Source organism: Scyliorhinus canicula, chromosome 6, assembly GCF_902713615.1.
Source record: "Scyliorhinus canicula chromosome 6, sScyCan1.1, whole genome shotgun sequence".
Classification (NCBI taxonomy): Eukaryota; Metazoa; Chordata; class Chondrichthyes; order Carcharhiniformes; family Scyliorhinidae; genus Scyliorhinus; species Scyliorhinus canicula.
In genome coordinates, this window is record NC_052151.1 from 202,292,711 (window position 1) to 202,318,759 (window position 26,049).

A 26,049-nucleotide genomic window follows, 5' to 3' on the forward strand; every position below is an offset into this window, starting at 1 on the left:
CCAGAATCAATCAGCCGGCCTCACAGTGCTTCTTCTGCAGGATATCCTAAACATTACCATCACTGAATCCTCCACTATCAACATCCTGCCTGCTTGCAATTGACCAAGAAATTAACGTGTTACATAATCAGGTCAGAGGCCGGGAATACTACGGCGAGTAACTCACCCCCTGACCCAGCAAAACCTATCAACAAGGCGCAAGTCATAATTGTGATAGAATACTCTCCACTTCCCTGGATGGGTGCAGCTCCAACAACACTCAATAGGGTCAGCTCAATCCAGGACAAAGCAGCCCTGCTTCCTGGCACCTCTTCTACAAATATTCACTCCCTCCACCACCGACGCGCAGTGGCAGTTGTGTGCACCATCTATTAGATGCACTGCAGGAACACCCCAAGTTTCCTTCGGCAGCACCGTCCAAACCCACCTGTTATAAGGACAAGGGCAGGTGACACATGGGAACACCGCCAGCTAGAATTTCCCCTCCAAGTCATTAACCATCCTGACGTGGAAATATATCATTGTTCCTTCACTATCATTGGTTCAAAATCCTGCAAATTCCCTCCCCAACAGTCCTTGGGTGTACCTACGCCTCAGGGACTGCAGCGGTACAAAAAAGTAGCTCACTACCATATTCTGAAAGGAAACTAGGGATGAGCAATAAATTCTGACCGAGCCAGCGACACTCACATCCCATAAATGAATAGAAAATATAGTCTGGGAAGGGGACAGTGAGGAGACGGTTGAAAAGGAGGCTGAAACAGGGGAACTAGATCTCCACCCTTATTAAGCACTGCATCACAGGTCTTCAGTAGATGGATAGATTGTAGCAGTGTTTCACGTACACACACAGCTTCGACGTGACAAACCGATAAGGGTTTAAAAAGAAGTAGAGAATCCTCAGCTTTGTAAGTTGCACAAATTAAATATAGCAATACATGCATGCTGCCAATTCTTTAAGGCGAGTTTTTGGCCTCCAAAGGAGATGTGCCAACATGGGAACAGAGTTGAGGAACTCCAGGTAGATCCATAGCATTTTGCAGTACAGAACCTAGGCCTGTCATGTCTCCGCCGGCCATCAAGCACTATTGTCTCCCACTTTCCAGCACTTCTCTGTGCCCTTGTGAACTATGGCGTTTGAAGTGTTCATCTAAATGTATCTTCAATGTTTCCCTACTCATATATTCTATGCCTTGGCTAATAAATGCAAGTATCCCATATGCTTTCTTTACAGATATGCACACACTGGAGAAGCTGGGATAGGGACAATGTTTTGAATGGGTGCTGGGCGTGGATTAACTGCCAAGTGAGCCTAATTAAATAGCCGGGTCAAAGTTCATGACCCAGATACATTGGGACGAATGCCTTCCTTCTACATTGCATGATTCACATCATGGGACGAAGAGGGTTGGGCTGGAGCGGGCAGGAAAGGAGCTTTGCAAATGTAAGCGTTTAAATGGTTTGGTAATTGAGAAGAAAAGCGGAACCCGCATCTAGATGGCATATGGAGCCCGAAACTAGGTCTCTGAAAGGGAGATTCTCGGTCTCTGCGTGCATTACTGCAGGAATCGAGTTAAACAACTGAGAGCCAGATGCACATGCGTGCTGATACTTCCTGAAGGGCAGAGCAAATTGGCTTCAACAGGAAACAAGGGAGAGGCAGCGATCGTTTCAATATACCTCCCTTCCCCCGCCTCATCGCCAGAGTTTCGACCGAAGGCTGGAGCCATCTAGACGTGATCAGCGTCCCTTCAATTTTGTCATGGATGAACTCGGTGAGTGACTGATAAGGTCTGATTGCAGTTGTGAAAAGTGTCGAGGTGGAGAGTAAAAGTGATGGCGAAGTCGAAGATATATGGAGGCCAAAGTGGCTCCTCAATTCGATGGACGAGGAGTCCAATTTATAAATGGCTGTATTAAATTCAGAACTGTCACGTCAGAATCCGAGCGTCTGTGCCAACATTTTAATTGTACTGACCGATTATTATTTTAAAGTTAATATTTAAGGAATGTGGGCACCGCTGGTTAGGCTAGCAATTATTGCCCGTTCCTGAGTGTCCATGAGAAGGTCGAAGGTGAAGGTGGCTGCAGTCACCGAGGTGTAGTTGCACCCACGGTGCTGTTAGGGAGGGCGTTCCGGGACTTTGACCCAGTGACAGTGAAGGAAAGACCATATATTTCCAAGTCAGGGTGGTCAGTGACTTGGAGGGGAACCTCTAGTTGTTGGGGTTCCCAGGTATCTGCTGCTGTGGTCCTTGTAGATAGTAGTCGTCGTGAGATTGGAAGGTGCTCACTAAGGAACCTTGGTGAAAAGCTGCAGTGCATCTTGTAGATGGTACACACAGCTGCCACTGGTGAAGGGAGTAAATGCTTGTGAATGGCGTGCCAATAAAGCGGGGTTACTTTGTCCTTGATGGTGTTGAACATCTTGAATGTTGCTGGTGCTGCATGCATCCAGGGAAGTGGAGAGTATGCCATCACACTCCTGACTTGTGCGTTGCAGATGGTGGATAAACTTTGGAGAGTCAGGAATGCGATGGAATACTCCCCAGTTAATGCCTGCTCTTTCTCTATACTCCAGGAACATTACTTTCCCATTTTCCTCTACATATCAGTTGGAAGTTAGTAATGAACCTGCTTTCATTACCATTTCAGGAAATGTCCTCGAGGGCAGAGAGGCTAAGGGGGAACCTGATCAAGATGTACAAAAATATGAGCGGCATCGATAGGGTAGATAGGAAGGAATGTTTCTTCTTAATGGGACGGTCAATAACCAGGAGATATTGATTTAAAGTAAGTGTCTGGAGATTTAAAGGGATTTGAGGAAAAGCCTTTTTACCCAGCGGGTAGTGGGATACTGGATCTCACTGCCTGAAAGGGTTGTAGAGGCGGAAACCCTCACAATACTTAAAAATTATTTAGATGAGCACTTGAAAGCCATAGTACTACGGACTAAGTGCTGCAAAATGGGATTAGAATAGATAGGTGCTTGAAGGCCGGTACAAAATCGATAGGCCGAATTGTGTGTTAAATCTTGTTGTCAAAATATGTAAGTATGAAATACCAATTTACCTGCTGTGTTAATGTAATCTTACATTGTCGCCAATTAGTATCTTGGGAAGAAACCTATTCTCTGCAACATTTCCTGATCAGACAATCTCTGGCATTACCTCCAGAGTTCGCCAGCACATGTAAAATTCTTAGCATTTTATTTAAATTTGTTCATGAATTCAAGAAGGAGTTAGATCTAGCTCTTAGTGCTAAACGGATCAATGATACAGGGGGAAAGCGGGATCAGGGTATTGAACTTGTAGATCAGCCATGATCATAATGAAGGGCGGAGCCGGCTTGCTTATTTGTTTCTATGTTTCTATGTTGAAATGGTTTATTTATTAACTATCCGTGCATGGACTAATACCATTTAATAGGTGTAACTAGGGGATTATGTTTTAATACATGCTTTCAAATATCCAGCGAGTGGCAGAATCTGTAATTTGGATGTGCAGCAAGCCAGGGTGTTTTCCTGTTGCAAAGCGATCTCTTCAGTTACTCACGCCTCACTACATGAGAAAAGATGGGAGAGTTTGGGCTTGTATCCATTGGAGTTCAGATAAATGAGAGGTGATATTATTGAAACATTTGCGAACTTGAGCAGATCTTCACAGATTGGATGATGAAAGTACGTTTCCCCCTTGTGGGAGAGAGTACATATGATATACGAACATACCAACTTGGAGCAGGAGTAGCAGTAGGCCTCTCTGCCCCTCGAGCCTGTTCCATCTCTCAATACGATCATGGCTGATCTGATTGTTACCTTAACCCCACGTTCCCTGAGCCTGATAAATTCACCCCCTTGTTAAGCAATAATCGATCTATCCACCTCAGCCTTAAAAATATTCGAACATTCTGCTTCCACTGCCTGTTGAAAAGAGTCCCAGAGATTCACCACCCTCTGAGAGAAAACATTTCTCCTCATATCCGTCTGAAATGGTCAACCGCTTATTTTTAAACAGTGACCCCTAGATCTAGATTCTGCCACAAGAGGAAACATCCTTTTCAACTACCCCTTGCCAATACTCCTCAGGATCTTAAAGGTTTGAATCAAGCTACTCTTCTAAACTACAGTGGTTACAATCCTGACCTCTCCATCTTTTCCTCATAAGACAGCACGTCTATTTCTGGAATTGGTCCAGTGAACCTTCTCAGAATGGCTTATAATACATTTACATAATTCCTTCGACAAGGAGACCATAACTGTACCCAAAAACTCCAGATGTAGTCTCACCAAATTCCTGTGCAACTGAAGCATATCCTTTCTAATTTTAATCAACTCGACACCTAAGGGAAACAATTGAGCAATGGACGTCCCATTTAGACCCAGATGAGGGTGATTGGTCGTTCTCTCTTTCAGCACCAGGTTAAAGTCCAACAGGTTTGTTTCAAACACGAGCTTTCGGAGCGCAGATCCTTCCTCAGGTGAACCTGGTGTTGTAAGACGTCTTACTGTGCTAACCCCAGTCCAAGCCCGGCATCTCCACATCACGTTCTCTCTTTCAGCCGTGAGTGAGGCTTTGAAATTTTTCCCCACACAGTGGCAGTAACAGGGTCATTGAATATTTATTTTTTTAAGGCAGAGGTAGACAGGCCTTTGACTAACAATCAAAACGTGTATAGGCGTAGGCGGCAATATGGAGTCCAGTCCGCAATCAGATTAGCTCATTGAATGACGGATCAGTCTCGAGGGGCTGAATGGCTTCACTCTGCTCCCCATTCGTATGTTGGTGTTAAGAAATAGAGGGCTTAGAATCATAGAATCCTATTGAACAGAAGAATGATATTCTGCCTATCCAGTCTGCACCTACATTCGGATGGAACACCTTACCTAGGCCAACTCCTGTACCAGCCTCCCCGAAGAGGCGCTGGAATGTGGCGACTAGGGGCTTTTCACAGTAACTTCATTTGAAGCCTACTTGTGACAATAAGCAATTTTCATTTCATTTCCCCTGCCCACACTTACCCAGCCCCATAACCTAACCTGCACATCCCTGGAGACAAAGGAGTAGTTCAGCATGGTCAATCCACCTAACCTGCACATCCCTGGACACTGAAGGATAGTTCAGCATGGCCAGTCCACCTAATCTGCATATCCCTGGACACTGAAGGATATTTAAGCATGGCCAAACCACCTAACCTGCACATCTTTGAACAAGTTCTTGAAGGATTCTTTGAGAAAAAATGAAATTATTATTATTATTTTAGCACAGGGCTAAATCACTGGCTTTACAAGCAGACCACGGGAGGCCAGCAGCACGGTTCGTTTCCCGTACCAGCCTCCCCGAACAGGCTCCGCAATGTGGCGACTAGGGGCTTTTCACAGTAACTTCATTTGAAGCCTACTTGTAACAATAAGCGATTTTCATTTCAAATAACGATATAATCTACATTCCCCAGACACGTGTTTCACATACGGTTGTTCTGATTCGTCTTCAAACTTCTGAGAAAGGAAACTATTCATTTACAAGTTCTGCTAAGTGCGGTTTTGAACCTGGAGACCAGTCTGCTTGCTGAGCTCTCAGCTTTCCCTCCTAGGCACATACTTCCGCGGTGACAAGACAGGGAGCAAGGTTTACAATGGAACCTGAACGTGGGCAGTGAATCAAAGATAATTTTTCAATAACAACATAACATGCCAGCGCAAGTCGATGCCGGAGCGGGTGGGTTTTGGACGCTCTGGTCAAATAAAGCTGCAGGTGTGTCAGCCTCTGCCTGCATGAGCAAAATGCTTCAAACTGCAGCAGTGAAGGGTTTCCGTTTGCGGCGGTTTCACTTCCTTCAATCTTGGTTCGCAATGAGTAAGATGTCCCTGCACTCTGCGAAGGCAGCTGCGTACACTGTTTGACATGACCACCAGTCTTGGGGAAGTTAACTCGTGAAATGCCGGTTTGGACTGGTTTGCAAGAGGTGCAAATGTTAAAGGTCGGATTGCACGTCACAGAACGCACACCTCACCAAAAACAAAACACACACATCAATCAGAGTATCTCACTCATATACAGGGTCATCCTTCACCTTTATTCAAGCTTCTGTCTTCTTCACTGATACACATAGGCATTCGCTTTTACTATCTCTCCATACAAACACAGAAACAGAGGCCCTGCCCCTCATTGATATGTACACCAACCTTCATCTCTGTCTATCAAAGGAAAAAAAAACAGTGAATAGCAGTGTTCTATTTTACCCGTTTTCCTGTTCACTTTGTTTCTTCTGGGACTCAGCACTCTGTACATGTTGAATAGAAATATTGCAAGAGGATTTGAGTACAGGTCAGTGATTCATGTCCACAGATGTTCAGGATAGGTGGATTGGTCATGCTAAATTGCTCCTTAATGTCCAGGATTATGCAGGGAAAGTGGGGTTATTGTCAATCAGAAATCGATTAATCTCTGATTGAAACTTACTCAATGACTGAGCTTTCACAGCCCCCTGCGATAGGGAATTTCGAAGATTCACAATATTCTGAGTAATTAAATTGCTCTCATCTCAGTCCTCTTTGCCGCATAGGCCGGGAGAGTGAGCATAGGTGGTGTGCTCTTTCATGGGGTCGGTGCTGAATCGATGGGCCGAATGGCCTCCTTGTGAACAGCAGCAATTGTGTGGTTATGTTCCATTCTAATCCTATGGAACCAGTGGGATGTAACATGTTGAGATCACAACTGAGGTATTATGTGTGATTTTTGTCCCCTGACCTCAAAAAGGATATTACTTTCATCGGGGGGGGGGTTAACGAATGTTTACCGGACTTATTCCGTGGATGGGGGCGGGGGGGGGGGAGCTGTCTTATGAAGGAGATTGTGCAAACTGGCCCTGCATTTTCGAGAGTTTCGAAGAACGAGAGGTGATCTCATTGAAACCACCAAAATACTTAAAGGAATAGACAGAGTCCATGAAGTTAAGATGTTTCCTACGGTTGGGAGTCCAAAGCCAGGGGGCACAATTTCAAAATAAGGGAAATCGCAATGAGGACTGAGATGAGAGCAATTTAATTACTCAGGGGATTGTGAATCTTTGGAATTCCCCACCGCAGGGGGTTGTGAAAGCTCAGTCATTGAGTAAGTTTGTGAGAGATTGAAAGATTTTTGATTGACAATAAGGCAAAGGCATATGTGGTAGTGAGTGAAAGAAGGAATAGACGGGTGCAATCAGCCATGATGGTATTGAGTATCAGGGCAGGATCGATCTGTTGAATCACTTACTCCTATCCCTAGGCATGCACCCCTTGTATTTACGTGTGTGTGTGGAGGGTCAGGGTGAGGGCGTGGTTTCTCCCTTCCCTCCACACATACACATTGATATCGCTCACTGAGATTTGCATTGCATATTTTATCACTCAAGGATTGGATTCGATTCATTCCTTCACTGGATATGGGCGTCAATGGCAGTTCATGGCCACTCCCTTGCAGCTCTTGTGAAGCAGGTGGGCAGTTGCCTTCTTGAACCACTGCAGTGCATGTGTTGAAGGAAAACCCACTGTACTGTTAGGCCGGCGCCACGTGGAACACTGTTTTTTCACTTCCTTGCGATTGCATACAACTGATTGGCTTGTTAGGTCATTTCAGAGGACACTTAAGATTCAACCACTTTGCCGTGCGTCTGAAATGGTAAATACAGCAGATATCCTTCCTTCAGGGACATTGGTATATTAATGAACCTGATCATAGCATTTTTACAGCTCAGCAAGCGGACTTCAACCCAATGTGTCTGTGCCAGCCATCAAGCACCAATCGATTCTAATCCCATTTTCCAGCAATTGACCATTAGCCTTAGATGGTATGGTATTTCAAATGCTCTAAATGCTCCTTAAATAGTGAGGCATCCTGCCTCTGCCACAGTTTCAGGCAGTGAGTTACCGATTCCCATCACCTCTGGGCGAAAAGGGTTTTCATCTAAATCTCCTGCGCCTTACTTTAAATCTGTGCTCGCTCATTTTGGCCTTTCTCCAAAGGGGAGCCAATAAACCTTTTATCTGACCTATCATGCTCTTCCTAAATCTGTGCACCTCAATCAGCTGCACTGGCTGCCTGGCCCTTCTGGTGGTCATCCATCTCGCTGTCTGCACCTTGGGTGTGACCACATCTCTACAACTATCTATGACGCTTTCCGCCATCTCCTTGCTCCTAAGTGCATCCAATTGCTGCTCCAACCGAACCACGCAGTCTGTGACGAGCTGCCATTGGCTACACTTACTGCAGATGTTGGCGACCGGAACGTTGGAAGCCTCACAGATCTGCCACATCTCACTGTTGGAGCACTGCACCCCGCTGAGTGACAATTAAGCACTAGTTAATTAATTTAAAATAAACAATTGAATTATTGATAGATTGAGTTACAATTAACTATATGGCCCTGACGCTAGATGATTCTTACTGTAAAATTAAATGCTAAATACCGATCTCTGCCCTCAGGGTTAGTTACTCCACAATCTAGTTAATCAATTTGATATTTTTTTGCAATGTTATTTTTTCATCAAATTTAACAGATTCCCAACCAGCCAATCAGGTCACAGCTTTACTGTGATGTCACTTGCAGTCCACTTCCCCGCCCCCACAATGTGAAAAGGTAATACAAATAAAATAAAAATTACTTACTTCCCAGGATGCTCTCAGGTTCTCTCCCTGCAGGTTAACAGTTACAGGCCAGAAGAAAGGGAATTCGCACGTTCTCCCACTCTGCACCGAATGACCTCACTGCACCATATTACCAAGTTCGAATTCCCACTCTGGATGTGTCTCACTGACTCAGGATGTGTCTCCTTCACCTGCGCAAAGCGTTGTGCTCATGGATTTCAAACAACAGTGACTCTAATCTTCTCCTGCCCATTTGTCTGCTCACAAACACACAAGCTCTGCCTCCTCATGGACCCCCAACCCCATTGCAAACTCTCCCTCCCTACAAAATGTAACCCGACCCTCACACACTATCACTGGAAATCAGCAACACTGGCTAACCTCCTCGCATACTCTCCTCCCTCACACCCTCGCTCTCTTCCTCCCACCGCCTGACAGTTTAACTCCACCCCTCACAGTGTCCCATTCTGAAAATCTCACTCACATCGTTTGACTGGGGTCTTCAAGGTAACCTTCTGCCTCACTCGGTGTCTCCTCATGGCTAAGGTTTGCTTTGAGGTATCGCCCATTGCGCCTTGCTGCCGCTGGCCTGCCCTGGTCGAGTAGCAATCTTACTCACCACGACTGCTCGGTAAATGACCTCACCCCGTGGTGTCTTAAATTCGGCGCCCTGCGCCTTGCAAACCTCCTCAGCTGACCTGCTCCGCTCTGTGGTTGACCTCATCTCATGGTGAATCACATCCCGCTGTTTCTGGCCTGTTGGAGGTCGAGTCTCAAACCTGCTTGCCTTTCCAAAAACAGTAAAACCTCAGGAGCCTCTGCCTGGCCTTCCTTGCCTCGTCATCTATCTGTGTTCCTTGTGCGCGTGCCTCAAGTTAACCATCCATTAGTTTGGATCTGTGTTTTCTTGATCTTTCTAACTCACCAATTAGACTCTGATTTCAAAGAACAACGAAAAGTGCAGCACAGCAACAGGCCCTTCGGCCCTCTACGCCTGCGCCGATCATAATGCCCTTCAAAAATAAAACTTTCTGTACTTCCGGGTTCCGTATTCCTCTATTTCCATCCTCTTCAAGATGCCCCTTAAACGTTACTATTGTAGTCGTTCTACCACCTCACTGCACAGTCAATCACATGTTTCTATCAGCTTCAATTCAAGCTCTATAAAAATTGGATCTTTCGTTTAATTATGAAGCTGTACTCATGGATTTCAAACAACACTGACTCTAATCTTCTCCTGCCCATTTGTCCCCTCATAAACACACAAGCTCTGCCTCCCCGTCGACCCCCAACCCCATCTCAAACTCTCCCTCCCTACAAAATGTAACCCGGCCCTCACACACTATCCCTGGAAATCATCAACACCGGCAGTGAGTTCCAGGCTCCCACCACCCTCTGTGTAAAAGACTTCCCTGGCACATCTCCTGTAAACTTTACACCACGCACCCTAAAATTGTGTCCCGTAATAATTGACTCTTCCACCCTGGGAAAAAGCTTCTGACTAGCCACTTTGTCCATGCCCCTCATAATTTTGTAAACGTCTATCGTGTCGCCCCTCAACCTCGATCGTTTCAGTGAAAACAATCCGAATCTATCCAACCTCTCCTCATAGCTGATACCCTATAGAACAGTCAAAATCCTGGTAAACCTCTTCTGTACCCTCTCCAAAACCTCTACCGTCTTCTGGTAGTGTGGCCACGAGAATTGTGCCCAATATTCCAAATGTGGCCGAAATAAGGTTTGTGCACTCCATTGCTTGCTGATCGGCTCATTTGTATTTGTTGATTCCATCAGTAAATACAGAGCAATCTGGTCCGGATTGGATGCCCGCTGCACCGGCTGGCGCCTCCCTCCCATTGATAGACCTGACAGTATGTTTCATTGCAAATGCACCTCTTGTTGGTGTACGACAAAACTAAGAAGATAAGCAATTTTCCCGCTTTTAGACAGGAGGATGGGTAACTCCATTATTAGCGTGGGTAGCAGGTCACTTGGGCAATCCTAAATCGGTGGAGGAGGTGGTCTAGTGGTGTCGTCACCGCAAGCTAAATCCAAAGTAATGTTCCGACGATCCAGTTTCACATTCCACCACGGCGGGTGGCGATATCTGAATAAAAATATTCCAATAAAAATCTGAAATTAAAAGTCGAATGATGGAGGGGATTTGCCAGGATGTTTCCCGAGCTGGAGAGTTTTGGCTATGAAGAGAGATTGGATAGGCGGTTGTTTTCCTTGGAGCAGAGTAGACTGAGGGGCGTCATGATTGAAGTGTATAAAGTTATGAAGGGCACATATAGAGTAGACAGGAACATACTTCTCCCCTTGGTGGAGGGATCAATGACCAGGAAGCGTGGATTTAAGGTAAGTTGCAGAAGGTTTAGAGTATTTGATTAAATACTTTTTCATCCGGAGAGTGGAGGAGTTTGGAAATCATTGCCTGAAAGAGTGGTGGAGGCAGAGACCCACATAACATTTTAGAAGCATTTAGATTTGCACTTGCGATCAAAAGGCATACAAGGCTATAGGAAAAGTGCTGGGAAATGCGATTAGGACAATTCAGCGGCTGTTTCTGATCGGAGGAGATGCGATGGACCGTACGGGCTTTTCTGTGCCGTCGACCTCTATGACGCTATGATGCTCATTGCTGTAAAACAGTCACCTGGTTCACTAATATAACAGTTGCGTTTGCCAAATCAATTCGCCATTTTGGTGACCATTATCTCACGAAAATGGGTACTGTGGTAAATATGGAGGAGGGAAGCCTTGGATTACAGGATGATATAGACAGACTGGTCAGATCGGCATAACAGAGGCAAATGGAATTCAACCCTGAAAAGTGTGAGGTGATGTATTTTTGGAGGACTAACAAGGCAAGGGAGTGTACAATGAACAGTAGGACACGAGGAAGCTTGGACCACCAGAGGAACTTGGGGTGCATTTCCAAAGATCCCTAAAAGCGAGAAGGCAGGTGGTTAAGAAGGAATTTGTGTTGCTTGCCCTTATTAGACGAGGCATAGAATATAAGAGCAGTAAATTAAGATGAAGTTGTATAAAAAACCTGTTTGGGCCCTAGCTGAAGTACTGTGCGCAGTTCTTGTCACCACACTATAGGAAGTATGTTATTGCACAAGTGAGGGATGAGAGGAGATTCGCCAGGGTGTTTCCTGGGCTGGAAAGTCTCAGCTATGAAGAGAGGCTGGATAGGCTGTTGTTGAATTCCTTGGAACAGAGAAGGCTGAAGGGGGACCTGATTAAGGTGTATTAATTATGAGGGACATCGGATATATAGGAAGAAACCTTTACCATTTGTCGAGGAGTCAAAAACATGGGGGAATAGACTAAAGGTAAGGGACAAGAGACTTAGAGGGGATTTGAGGAAATGTTTTTTTCACCCAGAGGGTGGTGGGAATCTAGAACTCTCTCCCTGAAAGCGTGGTAGAGGCGGATATCCTCCCAACATCTAAGAAGCATTTAGGTGAGCACTTGTAAAGCCATAACGCCAAAACATACAGGGATGCTTGATGGCCGGCGTAGACATGATGGGCCGAAGGGCCTCTTTCTCAGCTGTAAAATGTTTTGACTCTATTGCATAACATGTGATCAGTGGATGTAGTGCATTTGGATTTTCAAACATTCTATTTCCTACCACTAATGTTTCACTAGCTCTCCGCTACAGAGACAACAACATTAGCACTGTCATTCATTGGCATGGCCACACGTCCTCCGCCGTTGACTCTCACACATAAGACTAAACCTGCTTAGAGACCAAGATATTTCAAAAAATCATTGAGGGGATTGGGGAGTCGTTGGCTGTGCTAACATTCATTGCCCAGCCTTACGTAGCCTTCACCTGAGTGACGTGGTAGACCATTTTCTGAGGGCAATTATTAGTCAACCACTTTGCGGCGGATCTGCTCTGATCTGTAGGTCAAGCAGACGGATTTTTACAACGATCAACATGGTTCATTAGATTTTTACTGAATTCAAGTTTCGCCTTTTCTGTGGTGGGCTTCACGTCAGGGCATTCCCCTTGGGATTACTATTCCAGTGGTAATGCACTAAGTCAGACCATGGCTAGTAATTCCCGGAACTATGGTTGTGCTCCTCACTACATCCCCGCACTAGGGGCTATTGTCAATAGAAAGTTTTAGCAGTCGATTGCGTTTCCTATTGTTCGTATCACAAACGTAGGTTGACCCTAACCCAATCCTATTCCACACGGACCCGCTGAACAGTGAATACGGAGCAATGATTTGTGTAGTTTTCTCTTTCCTGTGATCACTGTACTCATGAAACAGTGCACTTTGGCAACACAGAAGGTGCATTCCAGAATCAATTTTAACATAACGTGCCTTGCGGAAGACCTATAGCAGTGGAAAAAGAATACTGTTCACTAAAGGTCAAATCCCTTCTCTATTCATGGTCCTTATTTCCCTGACCAGTGAAAGGATTGCGATAAGGATAAGGAGACCTCATTGATTCGGGACTTGATGGCCAGAGAAGGTGCTTTCATATCGCTAACAAAGCAGGGTGATTGTCTAGCTGCAAATATGCTTCCTGGGCGGCAATGGCTGGCGGTGAGAGCGGGAGAGACTCTGATCAGCCACACTTGATGTGGGGTGGTGCCCATGAATATATAAGCCCCTGGCATCAGTCTAGCAACCTGTTCCGGGAATTACTAACCATGGACATTGACGGTGGTCTGACTTAGTGCGGGAAGAGAATTGGAATTCACTGGGAATCAGTGTATAAACCAATTCGGTCCTTCAGACGAAATTTAAGTAACATTCAAATTAGGAACAGGATTAGGCCACTCGGCCCCTTGAGCCCGCTCCTCTATTCAATAAGATCCGAAGATCATTTCAACCCCATATTCCTGCCTACCCCCAATAGCGTATCACATCATTACGCTCCTATCGAGCTCAGCCTTCGAAATAGTTGAAGATTCAACTTCCACCGGCTTCTCGAACAGGCGCCGTTATATGGCGACTAGGGGCTTTTCACAGTAACTTCATTGAAGCTTACTTGTGACACTTATCAAGTCTTGAGTTCTAGAGACTCAAGCCTCTCTGAGAGAAGCAACATGATCGACTCCTTGTTTTTAAAGAGTGATGCACTACCTCGAGACTTTCCAAGACGAAAAATTCAATGCGTCAATACCCATCAGGATCTTCAAGATTTCAATCAATTCGCCTCTTACTCATTTAAACTCAAGTGATACAAACCACAGCTCTCCAGCCTGTCCTCAAAATGCTTCTCTCAACTTCTTCTGATGCATTTGCTTTCTTTTAATAAGTAAACCAATAGTGTGCAGAGGCGGTGCAATGCCCAGTACAAATGAAGTTGTAATTTATTTATTATTTGGATGTGCACATCTCTGTCAGCCATTGCTCTGGAAATGAGCAGTTTCTTGGACTATTTAAGAGTAAACCACACTGCTGTGGATCATGAGTCACATGGTCGGCAAAATGAACTGGATGGGTTTCGCAAAAACCGGCAATGATCTCATGGTCATTTCTTAATTCTTGACTTTAAATTCCAGATTTTTATTGATTTCAAATCTCACCATTTTCCCTGGTGGGATTTGAACTGAACTGTCCAGGCCATAACCCCGGTTATCTGTATTACTGGTCTGTATACCACTGCACACTGCAACTCTACATTGGTGGTCAAGGGGCTGGTTCAGCATAGGGGCTGGTTTAACACAGTGGGCTAAACAGCTGGCTTATAATGCAGAACAGGGCCAGCTGCGCGGGTTCAATTCCCGTACCGGCCTCCCCGAACAGGCGCCGTTATATGGCGACTAGGGGCTTTTCACATTAACTTCATTGAAGCCTACTTGTCACACTAAGCGATTATTGTTTTTATTATTGAACGTTCTGTTATCATTTCAGATATATTGCTGGCTGAACTTGAGCAAACCTCAGTAACTGACCGTGGAGGTAACCCGGATCACCCAGCTCCATCTGAGTATGACCTTCTGCCAGAATTTGCATCACGGAATAGTCCTTTTCCGTCTTCGGTGAATGGCAAAGCATTACCTCCGCAGGGCCCCGGTGGTGGAAGTGAAGCATCCTCCGCAAAACCAGTACAGGTAAGAAACATCTCAATTTCAGTAGGGCAACTTGAATACATGAATTGGCAATCGTGAGGAATAATCGTCGGGTATTTGCTCATTTGTACCTGCTGGGGGCATAATAGGTTTCGTGGTGTGCATGTCCCCTGCATTATGGGTAGTTATTTCCTGTGCCACACACCCCGAGTTCGGACATTCTTACCCAACCTCAAGTCTCATTGGTTTGTTAAAGTTTCCGACGGCCCACAACAAATTCCTCGGTGGTCGGAACTGGAAAATGTACCCTTATTTTTCTTTCCAATTGTGCAGATATTAGTGGGATATTTTGGGTGTTATGACTCAGTGTTTGAAAGGGTGGTGAGAGGCGGGAACTCTCACAACATTTTAGAAGCAGTTAGATGAGCACTTGAAAGCACCCAAGGCTAATGACAAAGTGCTGGGAAATGGGATTAGAAAAGGTAAGTGCTTCATGCCCAGCACAGCCACGATGGGCCGAAGGGCCTCCTTTTGTGTTGTAAAACGCATTGACTCTGTGTTAAATTTCCCAGTCCCGTCTGCCACGGGATTTGTCGCAGGTAGTACGGAAAACTAAGTGGATCATTGAGAGTTCCGTTGACTTCGGGCCTGCAGCCGCAAGGAGAAAATCCAAATGTATTACTCTATGTAATTGCTAATCGAGAAAGAAGAGAGAACGTTGCCTGTCCCAGGCTGTACTTAACCATGACCCCTGAAAGAAAGGTCAATCACTCAGCGAACCAGGAAATCCTCTTGGGTTCCTCAACAACACCATTTCCCCATCTGAAATTACTGAAACAGAACAAATGGCCAATGATGTCATTGAACTTTTGCAGCCACTGCCATGCCAATATTAGTTTCTGCATCGTCCCCCCCAACCAAAAAAACCCAATATATTTCAATCCTTGCACAGTTAATTCTTGAAAATGAAATTTCCTACGATAGTCTAGTGAGTAATCCGATATCGTTTAAGGAGGGAATATTTTAGATACGTATTTCAGGGCCACACTAGTTTGTGCATTTCCCTGCACGCTAACAGTGGCGGATGTTCCGTTCCAGACCACCACAGGAATCATCGCGCGGGCGACAGAAAGTCCGATGGGCTATTTAAAGACCTGTTGGTATCGAGTTTGAACTTCCGGTATACAGGCCCGCGGGTGATTGGGGGGGGGGGGGGGGGGTAGGGTTCGGAAAATCCCGCCATCAGTGTTGACTTTCAGCATGCTCCATCCATAGACATTACTGGAGTTGTTGGAGTGAGATTCTTTGGCTTCCCCGCGTTGTGTTTCTCAGCCTTGGCCGGCAGCAGGGTTTCCTGTTCACGCCACTGTCAATCGAATTTCCCATTGCATTTACCACACGCCGCTGGAGGACACAGTATACAAACGCCTGTTAACTTCCTTTCTTAGACCTCCTGGATCTTTATACTCTCCATTAAGTTTGAAGATTGACCCAAGATCTTTGCTCTTCCTAATCTGTGTCTTCTGATGTTATGATCACTCTTGCACAAACGGTTTCTCACGGACACTTGGTTTACTTATCCAAATTCATTCACTTTCACCACATCCGGTAAAACATCTCTCCTAGTTGGATTGAGAATGTATTGGTTAAGGGCTGTCTCCGGAACACATATCAAATGCCTCTTATAAGATGTTAGTCAAAAATATGGAGATATGAACCAGAGGGAGTAGGCCACTTGGCCCGTCGAGTCAGTTCCGCGATTCAACGAGATCTTGGCTGATCTAATTATAATGCTGCCGAACCGTGACATCTATTCACCCACATGTTAATAAAGAATCTATCCACCTCCATCTTAAGATATTCAAACATTCTGCTTCCACTGTGTTTTGAGGAAAAGAGTTCCAGAGGCTTATGATCCTCTGAGAGAAAACATGTCTCCTCATCTCTGTCTTAAATGAGCAACTTTATAGTTTTGAACAATGGTATGTAGTTCCAGGTTCTCCCAGAAGAGGAAATATCCTCCCAAATACCCCCTGTCAATACCGCTCAGGATCTTAAATGATTCCATCAAGTCATCTCTTACTTTTCTAAACTCGAGTTGATATCAACATTTCCGCATAAGACAACCCGCCTATTCGTCGTATTAGTTTCATAAACCTTCTCTCAACTGCTTCTAACACATTAAAAACTTTCCTTAAATAAGGAGGTTTATACTGAGCACAATTCACTCATGCCCTCTACAACTGAAACACAACCTCCCCACTTTTGGAATCAATTCCCCTCGCTCTATATTCTTTTAGTTTTCCTAATTACTTTCTGTACCTTTATAATAGTCTTTTGTGATTGGGGGGGGGGGGGGGGCGACGGGGGACCTATTCAGGTTTTCGGGAACTAAGTTTTTTAATTCCTTTACCGCACTCAGTGGTGGACTAAGACAGACTTTCTGGTCGCTAGTTTTTGCCATGGGGGTATCAAGGGTGGCTGACCAGGACTTTCTCACGCTCTTACTGCCAGACACTTGCGTGTTTGGAAGGATTTGCAGGTTGACCACATTATAAGGCCCTGGGGTGGGACAGATACTGGAGATCCTGACTGGGCGGCAGGAACACTACCCGCTGTGGCACAAGGGACTTGAGGTATAGAACCCTTTTACTAAACTATCTGAGCTGTGAATTCTTAATTTCTAACAGTGGGTCCCTCAGCTGTGGCTGCCATAATAAGGTACCAATAACCAGCATATGTGATAGGATTCAAGCAGAATGTAGTAAGCAACAATTTATGCATATTTAATGACAGTGGTGCCTCTACCAATTTGGCCAATCATTGGCTTTAAGTCCTCATTGAGGAAATTAACAAATGAATGAAGAAGTGATCAATGTTACCTTTGGAGATATATGTCTCACCCGCATTTACGTCACTGAGCACCTGCAGGACATTCTAAAGGGGTATGGCCTATAGTGCACCAATGACATAGGTAATAAGAGGGACCGGGGAAAGACCAGTATATGGAGCTGGGCAGCGAATTAAAAAGCAGGACCCGAAAGCTAGAAATCTCTGGATTACTCCCAGTGTTTGTTACTCGCAAGAGCAAGAATAGGATGATAAACCAGATGGAAGGGCGGCACAGTGGCACTACTGCCTCACAAGGCCAGGGGCCCAGGTTGAATTCCGGCCTTGGGTGACTGTCCATGTGCATTTTTCACATTCTCTCCGTGTCTGCGTGGGTATCTTGCGGCTGTTCCAGTTTGCTCCCACAGTTCCTCCGGTTTCCTCCCACAAGTCCCGAAAGACGTGCTTGGAAATTCCGAATTCTCCTTCTGTGTAACCAAACAGGCGACTGAGCGATTTTCACAGTAACGCCATCGGCCAGTTAATGTAAGCCTTCTTGTGACAAGGATAATGACTGTTTACTTATTGATTTATTAAGGATATGGAGGTTAGGTGGATTGGCCATGCTATGTTGCCACTTAGTGTCCAAGGTTATGAAGTTTAGGTGAGGTTACAGGGATAGGCAGGCATGTGGGCCTGGGTAGGGTGCTATTTGCGAGGGTTAGTGCAGATGCGAAAGGCCAAGTGCCCCCTTCTGCACTATAAGTATTCTATCATCCTATGATTGCGTGACTACAGGTTTGGTGTAGGAGGGAGTTATTTGGATTCCTGAGACACTGGGACCAATTCTGAGGAAGGTGGGGTCTGTGCAAGGCGAACAGTTTGCACTCCTGCAGGACTAGGACCAAGATCCTCACAGGAATACTTGCCAGTGCTGTTGGGAATAGTTTAAACTAGAGTGGTGGTTTAAACTAGAGTGGCAGGAGGATGGAACACTGATAGAAATGAAGGACAGACAATAATAAAGCAAAAGTGTAAGGTAAAGGAAGAAAGGGCTAGTCACAAACGGCCCCATAGCCCGAAATATCATGTGCACAAATGGTAAAATTACTGTCTAAAAGCACTGTGTCTGAGTCCATGGAGCATTCGTATATGATAGAGACATGGCTGCAGGGTGACCAAGGCTGAAAACTGAATATCTGAGGGTGTAAAAATATACAGGAGGTGAGGTTGTGTTGTTAGTTAAGGACACAATCAGTGCAGTAGTGTGGGAGGATATTGCGTGATGTGGAATGAATCTGGTGGAGCTAAGAAACACCAAGGGGCGGAAACAGCTAGTAAGAGTTCTCGATAGGCCTCCTTGTGGTAAGGTACGGAATGGCATTACAAACGAAATACTAGATGCATGTAACAAGGGTGCAGAGTAATCATGGATGACTTTAATCTACATATAGAATGGGCAAATCAAGTTAGCAACAATACTGTGGTGGATGATTTCGTGGAGTGTGTGAAAGATTTCTGTTTAGACCAGCATATTGAGGAAGCAATTATCGAACATGCTGGCATTGATTTTCTGTTATGCAATAAGAAGGGGTTAATACATGAGTATGTTGTGCGAGGTCAGTTGGAAAACAGTGACCATAACATGATAAAAGTCTTCATTAGAATGGAAAGTGAAGAAGTCTCATTTGAAAGTACGACCCAATATCTAAGTTGTTAGAAAACTAACGAGCCGAAGTATTGAGAGTTCAGCAAAGGAAGACCGAGAGCTAAATTGGCATGGGAAAAATAAAGTCTGAATAAATTTGCAAGTAACATAAAAATGGACTGTAAATTCTTCTGTCAGTATGGTAATATGTAAAAACGATTAATGACGACAAATGTAGGTCTTTTATTCCCTTATTGTCCGAGGGACAACGTAAATCACAGTGGCAATTAAAGATTACTTCAGTTCTGTCTTCATGGAAGAAGACACAAATAACTTCCCAGAAATGCTAAGAAATTGGGATTCTGGCGTGAGGGAGCAATTGAAGGTAATTAATATCATTAGAAAAGTTGTGCTGGTGAAATTAATGGGAATGAAAGCTCATAAATCCTAAGGGCCTGATAATCTATATCCCTCAAGTAGGTGGCCATGGAAATATTGGACGCGTAAGAGCTTAGTGCACAAAATTAAAGTGCATGAGTTGGTGATAATTGATTGTTATGGATTTAGAATTGGTTTGCAGACATGATGTAGGGAGTAGGAATAAATGGATGTCTTTCGAAGTGGAAGGTAGTAACTCGTTGGGTCGCACAGTGATCAGTGCTCAGGATCCAGCTATGCAAATACACGTCAATAATTTGGACCAGGACACCCAAAGTAATATTTCCCAGATTGCCGATGAAACGAAACTTGATGGAAGGATAAATAGCGAGAAGGCTGTTAAGAAGCTTGAAGGTGATTTAGATAAGTTGAGTGAGTGGACCAATATGTGACCGATACAGTACAGCCGTTGAGAAATGTGAAGCTATCCACGTCGGGCAGAGAAACAGAATGGGAAATATTATTTACATGGTGATAGATCAGTAAATGCTGACACACCGAGGGACATGGGCGTCCGAGTTCAACAGTCACTTGAAGCAAATATGCAGCTACAGCAAGCAATTAATAAGGCAAATGGCATGTTGGCCTCCATTGCCAGAGGCGACTTGAGTACTGGAGCAACGATGTCTTACTGCACTGTACAGGGCCTTTAGAGATCACCTCTGGAATATTGTGTGCCATTTTGGTCTGCTTTCCGAAGAAAGGATATACTTGCCATAGAGGGAGTGCAGTGAAGGTAACCAGGCTAATTCCTGGGATAGCAGCCTTGTCGTTTGAGGAAAAGTTGGGTCGACTGCGTCTGTATTGACTAGAATTGAGAAGAATGAGAGGGGATCTCATTAAAACGTATAAAATTCTGACAGGGCCGCACAGACTAGATGCACGGACCATTAACTGGTCCGTCATAGTTTCCATCCCGACCCGATGATTCCCGCTATGGTCAGGACTGGAAAGTCCCGTCGGGTGTTTATTTCCTTAATTGGATGTGGGTGTCGCGGGAAGAGCTGTCTATTGAGCTGAGAGGCTTCATAGGCCATATAATGGGTGGTCGTGGGGGGTGGGGGGGGGGGATGGGTGGAGGGGGAGGGGGGGGGGGGTTGTGGTAATTGACGAGTCAAGCACATCGCAGGATATCTGGAGTCACAAGTAGGCCAGAACAGCTAGGAATGGTAGATTTCCATTCATAAACAATCGACAATGTTTTCGTGGTCTCCATTAGACTTCTAGTTCCAGGATTTCTTTATGATTGAATTGAAGTTTCGCCAAACACCATGGTGGCATTCGAACCTGGCCACCCAGAGCGTTGCCCTACGTTTCTGGACTTCGAGTCCAGCGACAATACAACCACGCCTATGCCACCACTTCCCCCATTGTACTCCTCCTGTAGTGCAATGCGAAACCATCACAGCTTTGTGCACGTTATCCCTCATTTGTCACTTTCAGATAAGGATGCCCACTCTCTTCCAATTAAGGCTAAACCATCACCACACAGCGTATTGAATGTCCCAAAGAGGACTTTTCCCTTGAAAAGTTATTTGGGTGGCAAATCTACCCCACAATATCAGAAAAATGTTGTTGGCTCGCTGACGATATGACGAATGCTGAAATTATAGAAAATAACTCTTCTCATGTTCACAGTACCGTTTACATGATTCAGTTAGATGTACACTATCATCACTAATTGTGTTGTTCCAGTTACAACCGGTCTACAAGACATGTGTCGGTGGAGCTAAGTCTAAGGATTTTACAGACGATGAACTCAATTCAGATGATCATGGTTACAGGTGAGCAATAATCATCTGGAATGATTGAAAAATTTGGGGTAAAGTTTCAAGCACCACCGCCGCGGGGTGGGTGGTATGGAAGGTTTGATGGACCATTTAAAGGTCCGTTGACCTCCGGCGGGAATTTCCAGAATTGGGGCGGGCGCGACCGGAAAATACCGTCATTAAAAATTTAAGATAATTTGACAGAGAACGTGAGAGGATATGAGGAATGTTTTTTTGTATTTACTTCCTCAAAGGGTGATGGAAGTCAATTCAAGGCACAGCGGAAGTGACCCTTTCTATGTTACATAATTTTACGACTTGAGTAGAAAGATCCCAAGGTTGGGTAGCAATCTGCTTGTCATAGTGGCAAAATGGTGTTTGGTTTCCTGGTTAATAGCTAATGCTGGTCTGGAGTATCCAAAATGAAGGTCGAAAAGGGCTTGCTTTGGAGGTGTAGATTTTACGTTAAAACAATGCCTCGCTTTTCCTGGCTGGAATGAAGCAGAAATCCATTGGAAGTTTCTAATGAAACACATACAGAGAACAAATCATAATTGGGTTGAATGAAAAAATACGTATTTTCAGATGGTTTAAGTGACAATATACTGGGGAAATGTTCGAAATGGAATTCACTGGATATAGTATATGGTAATTTAAATAAATTGGTTCTATGTGGACTTACTAAATGGGGTGGAAGTGTCCATTCGGCCCCTCGATCCTGACCCGCCATTCAATAACAACATGTCCGATCTGTTTATGTTGAGTTCCACATGCCCTGTCTAATCCTTTGATTCTTTGCGCAACCAGAATCTTTCTAACTCCACCTTAAAGATATTTAGTGATCCCGCTTTCACCACTTTATGAGGCACAGAGTCCCAAAGTCACACAGCCCTCTGAAAGAAAAGAATCTTCATCATTATCATATAAAGGCGTCCCCTAATTTTCAAACAGTGCCCCTTAGTTTTGGACTCACCTACAAGAGGAAACATGATTTTCACATCCACCTTGTCAATACCGTTCAGGATCGCTATCACTTCAATAGTCATCCCTCACTCTTCTAAATTCCAGTCGAACCAAGCCCAGTCCGTCAACACTTTCCTCACAAAACAATCCGCTCATTCCAGGTAGCAATGCACTAATTCTCATCTGAACATATTAACAAGGGAGTTTGGCAAATCCTAGTTTTTTTGGATACACAATCGTAACAAAAGGAAAATGAGAGTAAGTATTCGGCAAGCATAGCGTTATTAATATGGAAGAATCTCAGGCAATGCAATAGAATACAAGCGAAATAGAAATAAGATCGATCTTTGCAAGAAAAAGTTCAGAAAAAATGAAATGGTACAAATGGGGGATAAATTCCGTGGACTAACGAGATATCAAGAACGAAGTAGTTCTAGGAACATTGAAGACAACGAAGACAACGGGATGGATTTCGGGTCGCATCTGCCCCGAGACTCAATTGACCGTTAAATGGTCTGTCCCATTTTCCGCTCCGTCCACTGTAATTCCTGCGGCAGGCAAGACGGGAAATCTCGCCCCTTAATGGCTTTCGGCCCTATTGCCAGACCTACTGGGGATGTGAGAGGAGAGACATCCAGTCATCAGTTCACAGTGGCAAGTACCACGTCAGCCATCCGGTCGTCACGAAATAACCAGCTGCACCAATGGGGAGTTTAATCTCAATCCTTCTCACGCCATTTAGGCCGTCAGATCTTCTTTCCTCAAATCCAATCAGTTTTGCTTTGACGAAAGATTCGACTGGAAGAGCGGCATCAATACAATCACTATTCATCTGAGCTGCAGTTTGCAGCTCAGTCCCTGACTCCTCAAAATATGTCTATTAACTGCACTACAGAAGTCTTCAAGTTCGTGTTAGGATATTGTTGTAAAACCTTTAGTTTGCCCCGAGTCTCCTTTATTATTCCCGTCCTGCTGCTTACTTTGCAGAAGTCTTCTGGTTAGCTGCTACGATGTTCCTGTGTCATTTGGGATTTCTGTTAAACTACAGATTTTAGGCACAGCTGGAACTCATCTGTCCAGATGGGCTGGGCTAAGACGTCCCCTTTAGGTTCTGGGCAGAACCTGTGATGCCGATTGAAATACTTGGCAAGCAGCCAATCGGTGGACACGGATTTTTGAGCCTTCTCCTTTCGCGGTCTATGGTTGGTGAGGCGAGTTAGATACTTTCACGAAAGAAGGCGGTCGTCTGGATACTTAACGTCTTTTATTCGGTTCTATGAATGAAGCCAGCGAGTTAGGAGACTGAAGACTCTCTCGCTCCTTCTATCTATCTCTCTGCCAGACGATTCAAAGAGGCTGTCTGGCTGAATCTGTGAAGAGTCTCTTGTTTAAAGGGACCACAGACATCCACCAGAACTGTAAATGAGATCTTCAATGTGAAAGTGCAAGCCGTTTCCCCAAACATCAGTAATCTGCGAACTATTGATGTCAGGGGCTAGGAAGAACTCAAAGCTGAATCTTAAATTGAGAATATTCCTTAAGTACATCCAGAATTTCGGGTAAAGTTCAGATAAAGGAGAGAAAACTTGAGTTTATTCAGGTTGACTGAAAGGATCGCACAGGGAGGCGGAATCTCCACTTGGTGTAGAAGAACAGAGGCCTACTGATCTGAGCGCCCTGTGTGCAGCACCATCTGAACACCCTGTACCTACCTCCATCTGGTGGCTGAAAAGCGGAATTGTACTAACCTGGACTTCTTAGGTGAAACGCTATCGGGTGTTCGAAGGACGGAATGGCGCCAACCTGAACCTCTCGAGTAACTGTATTTCCCAAAGGCTGCAACAACAGCAGCGAAGACTCGTCTCAAACCTACACTTTAATCCCCGTTTTTCTTACCCCACCAATCCTTATCTGGTGTCTGTGTTGTATGTGCTTGGGTGGAGGGTAATACGGAGTTTTGGGATGAGGTAGACTGATAGACCATTGTCCTGTTCCCACTTTATATAAATTCACCTATTCATCTTTTTATTAATACACAATCTATCAATATTTTAATTATAAATCTGGTAGCTCTAACTGATTTGAGCAGTCAAAGCTTAGAGATCTTCGAAAAACCCAAATTATTGGTTAATTCACTTATGTTGGGACTCCGGGGTCTGTGCGGCTGGTCTTGACTATCCACTCGCCCAGGCTGCCGTAGCATATGGTAGAATACTCTTGACTTACTTGGATTTGTTAAGTGGCAAGAGCACCCAATCACTCGCATCACTCAAGCCAAATGCACCTATGACCTTCAGCATCCATGCCCTGCACTAGGAGTACATTGCGAATGTGGTGTGTACCATATGAAAAGAATGTTCGTCAAGGCTTCTTCGATATACTACGCAGAATGTAGGAAAGGACAGCAGGGCCACAAGCCAATGTTTTCTACCCACTTAATGTGCTGCAAAACCATAAACAGTGAAAGTCCAAAGGTAGATTGGGGGCAGACACACATGCAATTACAGCACCAGGAACAAGTACAGAAAATAACCGGAATAGAAAACGATGCTTGGGCGGGTATAACCTCGGCTTCATAACCCCGGTATGACCACATTTGGAGCTAATATGGGGCAGCACGGTGGCACTGTGCCGCGGACTCAGATTCAATTCCGACCAAGGGTGACTGTGTGTGGTGTTTGCATATTGTCGCTGTGTCTGCGTGGGTTTCCTCGAGGTGCTCTTGTTTCCTCCCACCATCTCAAAATGTGCCAGGTAGGTGGATTGACTATGTTAAAATTGTCCCTTAGTGTCCAATCCTGTGTACGTTGGGTGGGGTTACAGGGATGGAGCGAGGGAGTGGGCCTGGGTCCGATGCTCTTTCAGAGGGTTGGCAGCATGATAGCACAGTGGGTAGCACTGTTGCTTCACAGCTCCAGTGTCCACGGTTCGATTCCCAGCTTGGGTCACTGTCTGGGTGGAGTCTGCATGTTGTCTGCGTGGGTTTCCTCCGGGTGCCCTGGACTGTGAAGCAACTGTGCGAACCACTGTGCTACAGTGCTGCCGTACATTTATTGGAACACTGCAGAAGTAGTGCAGTAGTTAGGATAGAAATAGGGATGTTCGTACACTCTTAGGCTTCTATTCCCTGGAATGAAAGGCAATTTTATCGAAATCTTCTATAAGATAACAAATTGGATAGATACACAGAACCTATTAAGGTGGCTTGAAAATCGAGCGCATAGCGTCATAAAAGCTGGAGCCTGCTCTTTTAGCTATGACCTTGAGCTGCATGGCCACAGATCTCTGAATGTGGAAGGGCAGGTAATTTATCATGGCTAATCCACCTAACCGGCACATCTTTAGACTGTGGGAGGAAATCGGAGCACCAGGAGGAAACCCACGCAGACACGGGGAAAATGTGCAGAAGGTTTTGACAAGGCGATTTGAGGAAACGTTTCGACAATCATTTCATGGGCACTTTTATTAGCCGACATTTTATTCAACTCCAATTTCACCAACTATCATTATGAGGTTCGAACCCCGGGTCAAGAGCATGATGCTGTGATTCTGAATTGCTAGTCAGTGACAATCCCGCGTGCCACCATGGGCATAGCTGACGCTGCTGGATCAAAATCATGGAACTTAAAGCAAGATAGGTCAAACTTCACCGCAAGGACTCCCAATTCGCCTGCAAAGATGGCCCACCATCTCCTCGAGGGAAACCAAGAGGCCAATAAATAGGTT

The 26,049-nt window shown here is 45.0% G+C and overlaps 1 protein-coding gene across 1 annotated transcript in view; it reads left to right on the forward strand.

Moving 5' to 3' along the window:
• Nucleotides 1-1,477: 1,477 nt before the first annotated feature.
• The window catches only part of LOC119967809 (leupaxin-like), a 45,566-nt gene continuing 20,994 nt past the window's right edge, over nucleotides 1,478-26,049 (forward strand). The window contains exons 1-3 of the mRNA XM_038800813.1: nucleotides 1,478-1,775; nucleotides 14,519-14,718; nucleotides 21,287-21,375. Of these exons, the coding sequence (XP_038656741.1) occupies nucleotides 1,763-1,775; nucleotides 14,519-14,718; nucleotides 21,287-21,375 (302 nt within the window). The 5' untranslated portion in view covers nucleotides 1,478-1,762. The remainder of the gene's footprint in view (nucleotides 1,776-14,518; nucleotides 14,719-21,286; nucleotides 21,376-26,049) is intronic.